At 43.6% G+C, this 10,907-nt stretch overlaps 2 protein-coding genes across 3 annotated transcripts in view; both read right to left on the reverse strand.

The window, feature by feature from the left end:
• The window catches only part of usp34 (ubiquitin specific peptidase 34), a 98,259-nt gene extending 97,318 nt beyond the window's left edge, over nucleotides 1–941 (reverse strand). The window contains exon 1 of one of the 2 annotated variants that reach the window (XM_034189180.1): nucleotides 615–941. In XM_034189180.1, the coding sequence (XP_034045071.1) occupies nucleotides 615–657 (43 nt within the window). In that variant the 5' untranslated portion in view covers nucleotides 658–941. The remainder of the gene's footprint in view (nucleotides 1–614) is intronic. The other variant, XM_034189181.1, reaches the window with a different exon arrangement.
• Nucleotides 942–7,329: 6,388 nt separating this feature from the next.
• xpo1a (exportin 1 (CRM1 homolog, yeast) a) overlaps nucleotides 7,330–10,907 on the reverse strand; it is a 25,664-nt gene continuing 22,086 nt past the window's right edge. The window contains 3 exon segments of the mRNA XM_034187706.1: nucleotides 7,330–8,018; nucleotides 8,439–8,535; nucleotides 10,819–10,907. The exon segment at nucleotides 10,819–10,907 is cut by the window's right edge and continues 27 nt beyond it. Coding sequence (XP_034043597.1) covers nucleotides 7,872–8,018; nucleotides 8,439–8,535; nucleotides 10,819–10,907 — 333 coding nt within the window. The 3' untranslated portion in view covers nucleotides 7,330–7,871.

Genomic DNA, 10,907 nt, shown 5'->3' on the forward strand with positions numbered 1-10,907 from the left:
TACATCAGATCCCTAAAAACAAACTGTGACTCCACCAGATGGTGGTTATGAAGAGGAGGTTATATGTTAGTTAAGAGGACATTCAGGACAGTCAGGGTGAGACAATGGGAGTGGACAGCTAGCTAACTGACAAACACATCAAACAAAGTCAGCTAGCCGCACCGGCTAACTTAGCCACTGTTAACGCCACAAACATCACGTACTACCGCGTCTCTTCGCCGTCTTTACCCGGAACAATATATTCAAGCGCAGCAAACAAACAGCAGAAATGTCACAAAGATCGACATTATAATCTTCAAAAGACAATTCGAGAGCTAGCTCCTTCCAGTTGCTAGCTTAAGTTGTGCTGTTTTGACAGAAAGGCCCCAAAACTGACTCTATGGATAAAACAGTTTTTATGCAGCACCACCTGACATAAACAACCACCAAGCTGTCGACGATCAAATCGGCAGCAGTGTCATCATCTCGACTGCTTTTTGGTGCACAATGTGGAGAGAAAAGAAGAAGCAACACAAAGTTATCTGCAGCTAGCTAGCCAGTTATCCGTGGTGCTAACTGCTCACACCGAGCAGCTGTTCGGAGCTGCGAATAAAGCCAGCTTTTTGTGTACTTACTTTCATTTAAAACCTCCACCAGCTCGGCGCAGTTTTCACACATTGTTAATGGAGAGGAATAGCGGGTCAAACCATGGCACCGCAAACTGTTGGCTTGTTTGTGGGGGGAAACGGCCCGCTGCGGGGAGTGATTGGTGAAGGTTATTCCACTAAATCAGCCCTGGGCCAACAACAAAGAGCAAATCGTGATTTGCATCCAAACGAAGTGGCCAAACACCCAAATTTGAGAGGCAACGGATGATAGAAACCGAGTCAGCCTCCAATCTGAGCGCTACCTGAGAGAGTAGAGTCAGCAGCCATGTTGGGAAAAGGAGGTGGAGCGACAAAGCGGCGTGCTGCCACTTCGCAACCTTTCGTCAGCTCTCCTTCGTCGGTTCGGCTTTTCCCGGGAGTCTCGCGATCTCTGCAGTGGAACTCGATTCGTCGACACGTCAAGGACCACAGCGTGCGAGAGTGGCGACACCTAGCGACACAAAGCCATATTGCTTCCTAGCTCGCTGCATTTACTGTTTCTGCACAACATTCATAAACTACGGAGATCAAGAAAACACATTTCAACACTTAATTACATCATTTGACTTTTAAGTTAGCAGGGGGCATTTTAGAGGTCCATGATTGCTATTAAAGCAAGTTACCTCTAGTCTCTAAATATATTCATTCTTCTTCTCATTCCAGCTGTTACCATTAGGGGGCGCCACAGCAGGTCAACCGTTTCCATCTCACCAACCACCTGCATGTCCTCCCTCAGCACATCCATAAACCTCCTCTTTGGTCTCCCTCTTCTCCTCCTGCCTGGTGGCTCCATCCTCAGCATCCTTCTCCCTATATACCCTGGGTCCCTCCTCTGCACATGTCCAAACCATCTCAGTCTCTCCTGACTTTGTGCTGTCCCTCTGATATGTTCATTCCTAATCCTAATCTTGTCCATTCTCGTCACTCCCAAAGAGAATCTCAACATCTTCAGCTCTGCCACCTCCAGCTCTGCCTCCTGTCTTTTTGTTAGTGCCACCGTCTCTAAGTCGTCCAACATAGCTGGTCTCACTACTGTCTTGTAGACTTTCTCCTTCACTCTTGCAGATATCTTCCTGTCACAAATCACTCCTGCCACCTTTCTCCACCCACTCCACCCTGCCTGCACTCTCTTCTTCACCTCTCTACCACACTCTCCATTAGTTTGGACAGTTGATCTCAAGTATTTAAACTCATCTACTTTCACCACTTCTACTCCTTGTAACTGCACTATTCCACTGGGCTCCTTCTCATTCATACACATGTACTCACTCTTGCTCCTACTGACTTTCATTCCTCTTCTCTCCAAAGCATATCTCCACATCTGCAGGCTCAGCCTGCTTTCTACTCTCACTACAGATCCCAGTGTTATCAGCAAATATCACAGTCCATGGAGCCTCCTATCTGATCTTGTCCATCAACCTGTCCATCACCATTGTGAACAAAGAATTCACAGCTGATCCCTGGTCTAATGCCACCTCCACCTTGAATAAATCTGTCATTTGTACTGTGCATCTCACCGCTGTCACACTATTCTTGTAGATGTCCTGCATTACCCTCACATACTTCTCTGCCACTCCAGACACCCACATACAATACCACAACACTTCTTTTGGCACCCTGTCATAAGCTTTCTCTAAATCCACAAACACCCAATGTAATTCCTTCGGGTCTTCTCTATACATCTCCATCAGCACTTTCAGAGCAAACATTGTATCTGTAGTGCCGTTTCTCAACATGAAACCATATTGCTGCAAACAGAGGTTCACCTGTTTTCTGAGCCTAGTTTCTACTACTCTTTCCAATAACTTTATGCTGTGGCTGGTCAGCTTAATGCCTCTGTAGTTACTGCAGCTCCACACTTCACCCTTGTTCTTAAACAAAGGAACCAGCACACTTTGTCTCCACTCCTCAGGCATCCTCTCACTTCCCAAGATTTTAATAAACAATCTGGTTAAAAATTTTCCTGCCAGTCTATCCTAAACATTTCCATGCTTCTGTGATGGAGGCCAGCTGGAGTCACTGTGCATATGGTAGTCAATAGCCTCACTCACCAAACAGTCAATGGATACTCTGGCCACTCAGGCAAGATCCTGGGTTTTTGGCCAACTGGTCAGAGTGTCTGCATCCCATGCCTGAGATTGTGAGTTCACGTCCCAAGGGGAGTGAGGGGGAGGAATCAAAAACACAATATAATGCAGAGAAAATCACAACATTGATGCAGTGACTTGGATGGGAGTGAGGTTCAAGGGCAGGGGTGAGTATGACAGAGGCCAGCAGAAGTCACTGTCCATATGGTGGACAATAGCTTCACTCTCTCGACAAAGGATACTCTGGCCATTCATGCCAGAGCCTGGGTTTTTGGCCGACTGTCAGGGTGTCCACCTCCCATGTAAGACAGCATGAGTTCGCGTCCTGAGGGGAGCCACTGGGAGGACTCAAAAACACACCACAATGCAGAGCAAGTTGCTACACTTCCACTGGAATGTCATCTGGACCAACTGACTTCCCACTCTTCATCCTTCATCTCCTGCACTTCCTGATTTACTGTCTTCACATCATTCAGCCTTTTCTATCATTTTCTTCATTCATCAACTCCTCAAAACATTCCCTCCACCTTCTCAACACACTCTCCTCGCTTGTCAGCACATTACCATCAGGATCTTTTACCACCCTAACCTCCTGCACATCCTTTCCAGCTCTGTCCCTTTGTCTGTCCAATCGATACAAGTCCCTTTCTCCTTCCTTACTGTTCAGCTTCATGTACAGCTTGCCATAGCCCTTTTCCTTAGCCTTTACCACTTGTCTTTTCACCTTAACGCTGCATCTCCTTGTACTCCCGTCTTCATCTCTCTATCTCAATTCTTTTTTGCCAACCTTTTTTGTTATTTCCTGAACATCTTCATTCAACCACCAAGTCTCCTTGTCTTCCTTCCACTGTGCAGATGTCACATCCAGTACCTTCCTAGCTGTATCCTCACATCTGCAGTACATCCCCAATTCCAATGAAGTTAGGGTGTTGTGTAAAATGTAAATAAAAACTGAATACAATGATTTGCAAATCCTCTTCAACCTATATTCAATAGAATACACCACAAAGACATTTAATGTTCAAACTGATAAAACTTTATTGTTTTTGTGCAATTATTTGCTCATTTTGAAATGGATGCCTGCAACACGTTTAAAAAAAAGCTGGGACAGTGGTATGTTTACCAATGTGTTACATCACCTTTCCTTCTAACAACACTCAATAAGCGTTTGGGAACTGAGGACACTAATTGTTGAAGTTTTGTAGGTGGATTTCTATCCCATTCTTGCTTGATGTACGACTTCAGTTGTTCAACAGTCCGGGGTCTTCCTTGTTGGATTTTGCACTTCATAATGTGCCACACATTTTCAATGGGCGACAAGTCTGGACTGCAGGCAGGCCAGTCTAGTACCCGCACTCTTTTACTACGAAGCCACGCTGTTGTAATACCTGCAGAATGTGGCTTGGCATTGTCTTGCTGAAATAAGCAGGGACATCCCTGAAAAAGACGTTGCTTGGATGGCAGCATGTGTTGCTCCAAAACCTGGATGTATCTTTCAGCATTGATGGTGCCATCACAGATGTGTAAGTTGCCTATGTGACATGGGTGCTAACACACCCCCATACCATTACAGATGCTGGCTTTTGAGCTTTGCGCTGGTAACAATCTGGATGGTCTTTTTCCTCTTAGTTTGGCTTGGGACTTTGGCGAGGCCGGTCGCATCTCCTCCTCTCCTCTGTGTTTTTCTATCTCTGCCCCAACCTTCAAAAGTCCCAACTTTGCCAGACTGTGAATTCTTCAAGCAATATTTGGAATAACCATGGAATTGATCAGCTGGTCTATCAATGCTATTGACACAAGGAAATCAGGGCTGGGGGACCCTGCATGCCCAGATGAAACCTATCCTGCGGGGTATGTTCTCAACGCCTGAGAGAAGTGGCGCATTGCGTGCTTGGCACCACTCTCTGTGGAAGACATCAAAGATTTATTCTTATTTGCTTTTATGGTAGGAGGGCTGGGGCTGATTGGGTTATGTGCTGCCCTGACCTACTGGGAAATTGCCAAGATGGCTGCTACCAGAACAACAACCCCAGTCTGTCCATCATGATTAATAAAGTGAGCAAGGCGGTACAATCTCAGACTGCGTTAACGTTTGAACTGAAATGCAATTGGAAAACATCTCAGAGCAAACATCTGCCTTGCAAAGGAAGATGTTGGAGACCAGGAAATATTCATAAATTGGATTTTGATGGTCAGAAGAGCCGCAAATTTCTGTATCTCTCTGCCTAACCCAAAACATGGCAGCCTTATCAGCTACTGAAGGTCAAAATGCCATGCTTGTTTTCCTCCAGAAGGAGTTCAACAGCATGGGTGAAGCATTTGGTTCCCCTTGGCTGAACATCATTCTTCCACTTGTCACTCCACACTTGGATCCCCTCCAATTTGCCTATAAGGCAAAAAGAGGTACAGAGGATGCTGTGGCCTGCCTGGTGCACCTCCTCCTCCGGCATCTGGACTCTCCAGGCAACTTTGCTAGGATACTTGTAGACTTTAGCGCCGCCTTCAACTCCCTACAGAAACATCTGCTGATCCAGAAGTTCTATTATCTCAACATTCCCCCATCTGATCCATCTTACCCACAACTTTCTCACAGACTACAAGCAGTGAGGGTGGGCTCAACCACATCCTCTGTACTTACCATTAACACCGGGGTCCCACAGGGATGTGTGTTGAGCCCATTCCTGTACATTCGCTACACCAATGACTGCCTATGCATCTCACCAACCATATCATACATCAAATATTCAGACAACACAGCCATCCTCGCACTCCTTTCAGAAAATCATCCTCCCTGGACTACCACAACACAATCACTCACTTCACCAAATGGTGTATGGACAATCATCTCCAAATAAATGTCAATAAAACAAAGGAACTTCTGGTCAGCTTCCCACCATCATAAACACACAAATAGTTGAGGCAGTGGACACTTTCAAATACCTCAGAATAACTTTGGACAATAAACTCACCTTTGATCAGCACACCAAGGACATTCAAAAAAGAAGCCAACAAAAACTGTCAGTCATCCACAAACTCAAAGGACTACACATTGCACCCCACTTGCTGTTGTTACTTTATCAAAGTATCATTCAACCCATTATTTTGTACTGTTCCTCATGTTTCTTTACCATGCTTTCTGTCACAAACCGGGCCAAACTCACACGCATCACAAACATAGCTGCCAAAATCATCGGACTCTCTAACCTCATAGAATTGAACAACAGATCCATTATTCATATCGCAAACTCTATAGTACAAGACACCACTCATCCACTCCTTCAGAGCGTAGATACAGACGCATTAGGTTTAGGTGGGCTTGCCTCGGGAGGAGCCTGATCCCTGCAGCTATAGCGGCCCTTAATAGCAAGCCCCACGGACCAGTCTGTCTGCCATTGTATTGCTGTTGTTACTGTTATCAGTGTTATTGTGGATGTCTGTGTTATCTATCTTGTGCTGTGCTATTGTGATATTGTTGCTGTCTGTCCTGTGATGTGCTACTGTCTGTCTTGTTATGTACAATGTATTGTAGTCGGTGAAGACAAATTTCCCTATGGGGACCAATAAATCTAATTTTATCTGCCCTCCCTTACTGCCTGCTGTTGTCAAGGCAACTCCAGACTTTATGCACACACGGTGTTTCTGACCCCCCCACCAGGCCTCCGCGCTGCCACTCCAAGAGGCTGTGCAGCACAGGATGCAGCGCTCCAACTCCCCCCACCACAAAGCGCGGCTGCACGGGACAGACCCTGCTGCAGCCTACACCCATCTTGCCTCGATTGGGATGACTGCTTCAAAGTTTAGCACACATAAACATCAAATGTACGTATATGTGTTGATTTAATTCTGAAGAATGAGGAAGCACACTCACTTTTTCTACCTGTCAAGAATTGAGAACTGATGTCAAAGTTGGCCATTTTTACTATATTTTTAATGTAACACAATCTGAGGCCATTTTGACATCAACTTTTGAACTGACCAAAACTAACAGATGGAAAACTAACTTTGCCATTCCTAATCAATCTACTTGAAGGGTATATGGTGAAAATTTTAATCAAAATCGGAGTTGGTCATCCAGCCACCCCTGAATGATTTTCTCTGAGACAGCTCATTAAAGATATTAACTAGGGAATTTGACATTTCCTCAGAAAAGGTCACTTTGCAAATTTACACTGCAATATGCCATGCTAGACACTAAAAACATTTATAAAAATACATTTCCTAAATTCTGGTACACAGGAAACAGCAATACAGGCATTGAGAAAATTCACTTTCAAAACCGTTTTTTTTTTACTATATATTTCAATGTAGAGATGGCAAGCATGGCCAAAAGTGGATCACTTTAAAAAATTGTCTAAAGTTGTTCAGAATGTTTTATGAAGTGAAAAAGCGTTATGGGTCCAAGTTTTTAAATGATTGTTCTTCACTTCTGGAATGTTTCATGGAAATCGGTGATGGTCATCCAGCCAACTTCTCTTTTTCTGCATGATTTTCTCTGAGAAAGCTCATTAAGAATTTTTAAAGTTACATCCCCTTATAAATAAGCCGTAAAAAAAAAAAAAAAAAAAACAACCTTATGTTTGTGTACAAATCACAACAGGACACACACGCTTTAGTGCAAAAATAGCCAACTTTATATCATGAGAGTTCTAAGACTGCTTTACATAGAGAATATCTGCACAATCCACCTGTCTAACCCTATTAAAAAAAGCAGTGCAAGCCAGCTGACGTTCACACACCGTTTAAAATAAAGAGTAATAAACAGACCAAACAAGCATTATAAATAAAAAGGTACATGTCTAACCCAGTCAATGTTCAGTCTGCACATGTGGCACCTCTGAAACAAACTGGGTCTAAACATTATATCTTACATATTAACAAATGTTCATGGAGACGTATAATGAGACTTTAAAAATAACCTTTAATTCCTGACACTTCACGCAAGTGTTAAAAAAAAATTCAGGGTCCAAGATAAAGCTTTAATTAGCAAACACGCAGCACATTCATCTGTATAAAACAAGTGTTTATGGGAAAAGAAAAATCTGCACTGAGGCTAAAGGATCAATACTCATTTACACCGATTTGGTCGCAGCCCACAGAGCATCCGCCTGACTCTTTGTTCCATTCAGTCATAGATCTCACAGCTCTCGTCCATACGGCATCAGTCGCACATTTCCTCCGGCAGCTCGTGCGGGTTGAGGATTCCGGGTACGGACATCTGCAGTTTGTGCTTCTCCTCCTGAGCGTGGCGCAGAGCCGCTTCCCTCTCCTCCAAAAACAGGTCCGTTGTGTCCTCGCCAGCAAACTCCTGCAAAAGTGCACGAGTTGAGTGTCAGCTCCATGCTGCTCACCAGGTGTAGACGGCTTTGGTGGCCAAGAGAGGCCACAAACCATAACTAGCGCATAATACAATTCCAAAAAATCTGCATCAAAAACACACAAATGTAGCAGAAAACATGTGCAACCATTCGATTTGATAAGGTGTCTGCTGCAGATTAACACAAAGCCTGCTAACACATAAAACCATCTGCCAACAAATACTGTTTCACAACACGTGATCATTCATAAGAGGAAAATACTTGTTAACTGATAAACTACAGTGACTGAGCGGCGATACCTTTAGAATCATCTTCTAATGGAAGATGACAGCAGCTCGCGCTGTCTTATGATGTCATAAAGGTCTTCCCAGTCTGCATTTGGACAGTAGAAATTCACATCATAGACTCACCTTTATCTGTACCAGGAAGTCCCTCAGGTGCTCCTTGAAGGCAGGTATGTCCTGATTGAGACTGAACAGTCCCGTCACAAACACCTTCACCTGAGCGCTGAAGACAAAAATCATTACAGCTGATTATCCAGGAGCTGAACACTTGCTGGTTCTTCGCCAGGTTTCACAAAGTCCCAGAGAGTTACATCATCATATTATCTACTGAATTTAAGCAATTTCTAACCCAGAATGCATTTTAAGTCTCCCAAAGGAGATGCAACAAAACCTTTCAGAGGTGTTGTCTAATGGTTAGAAGCCCATTTAATGTGTTATCAGGTTAATTTCACAAACATGGCAAGAGGACAAACAGTGCACGTCTGTCCTAACCAGTCTCCGTTTTCAGTCCAGCTTTAACTCGACCTGCCAACAGGTATACACAGGGTCCAAGCCCTGTATGTGGGATCGCCCCCCGAGCCCCGACTGCGGCCATGCAACTCCTAACATTGCAAACGTTGGAGTGTGGCCTGACCTGTAGAGCAATGCGGGGGACAGTGCGATCATGCAAAGTCTGCAGTCAGGAGAACAAACTTCCATTCCATTCTTTTTCAGTACATCCACTAACTAACAGCTGTGACTCTCACCATCCTGTACAGCAGGGGGCAGGGGTACTCAACTCTTTCCAGAAAGGGCCGAGAGGGTGCAGGTTTTCTTTACAACTGCCCACTCCAGCAGGTGATTTCAATGATTAACTGACTGGAGTTGTTTGTTGCAAAGAAAACATGCACCCATACCCCTGCCCCTTGCTGTACAGGGTAATTCTCTGTGAGACACTTCAGTTCAGTGCCAGCATCTCTCTCTATGCCGTCTCGCCAGCACACAACAGCATAAAGGAGTGTCAGTCGAGTGTCATTTGCATAATAAGGCCTGCCCACTTTATGTAGTCTTCACCTCAGATGTGATCCACAATTACAACAAAGTGAACTTAATGTAACTCAGTGCATGTATTTTAAGTCAAATTTTTTTTCCATTTGTTGTGCCCCCTAGTGACCTACGCCTACCAAATTTGGCAGATAGACTTTACTCACAGATATGTATCATTGTGCAAAGTTTCATGTTATCTCAAGTAACGTTTGGCAGATATGCAAGATTTGCCGTTTAACTACTTCCTGCAGTAGGTTCTCTTTTATAAAGTTGGCAGTTTTTGACCTACCAAGCTCATTTTAATAACTTTAGGTCCTAATGGTCCACAAATTGCACTTACAAAGACTGGTGTTGATTGAAGTGATGGCTTGGAATGAGATAGATTTGGAAGGTTTTACATATTTTGCAGCACTTCATTAAAAAAAGAAAAACAAATGGGTGTGGCCTATATCAGAAGATTTGCCACACTCCAAGGAATCTGTGGATGTGTGAATGTCCATGTCAGATTTGGTGCAATTCCAATACGCGAACTTTGAGATATAAATTGTAGAGGCTGATGGTACACCCTAGTGCCCAAACAGAAGTATTTTCATCATCCTGCCTCTGTATGATTCTGCATCGGCCACATAACGTTTGTGCAGATCAAAGTTACTGTTACAAAGGGAAGTCCCACTTCCTGTGTCATGTGTCCTTTATTTCTCAGGTAGGTTAAGGCCCATGAAGCTCATTTTAATAACGTAAGCTTCTGAGTAGACTCAAAGTTTGATCTGAGTAAAGGTCTGGGTTGCATCTTAAAAAGTCAATTTTGCATATTTTGCTAATTTGTGAAAAACTACCTTGGAGCAATGGGCATGGCCTAATTCAAGCGATTCACCTTGAGCCAGTGAACACACCTATATAAGGCACCTGAATAAAGGATCTATGGTTTGGGAGTTATAGGACAAAATGCAAATGTGTTGGTATAGCACCACCTACAGGCAGATCAATTTTTTTGTCTAAGTTATGTGCAGGGTTTTGTACTAGTTCTGAACGTGGTACCTCTGCAACTTGTATGGGCTAGGCTCCAGTACTGCATTTAGTTGAATAATAATAATAATAATAACAACAACAACTGAATGAAAACAATAGGGTTCACAGCCCCGATGTGAACTGGGGACCAAGCATTGCTGTACTCAGCCCTCGTCGGGCTTGGACCACTAATCAGGGGAAACAAATATATATAGATTTTATGTTGTAACTGCACATCTGTCTGTGATCATGTCTTTCCTGTTAAGCGTTTCAGAAGAAATTTGAAACATGTTCTTAATCATTTCTCAACTGGAAAATTTACTTGTATAATCTAAATTAAAAATGTAAAGATGCAATCATACAAGACAAACTAATAAGAACACCTTTCCAAAAAATAAAAAAAAATAAAAAACCCCAAGAAAGTTCAATTAAGTGAATTTTTGTTCTTGTGATCAGGCTGCAGAATACTTACTCCTGCAGATGTGGGAAGGCGGTTTTCAACAGGTTGGCGATGTATTCCTGGACATGTGCCTGATTGTTGGTGGAACTGGTGGCACTCAG

Source organism: Thalassophryne amazonica, chromosome 15 (genome assembly GCF_902500255.1).
Source record: "Thalassophryne amazonica chromosome 15, fThaAma1.1, whole genome shotgun sequence".
Lineage (NCBI taxonomy): Eukaryota > Metazoa > Chordata > Actinopteri > Batrachoidiformes > Batrachoididae > Thalassophryne > Thalassophryne amazonica.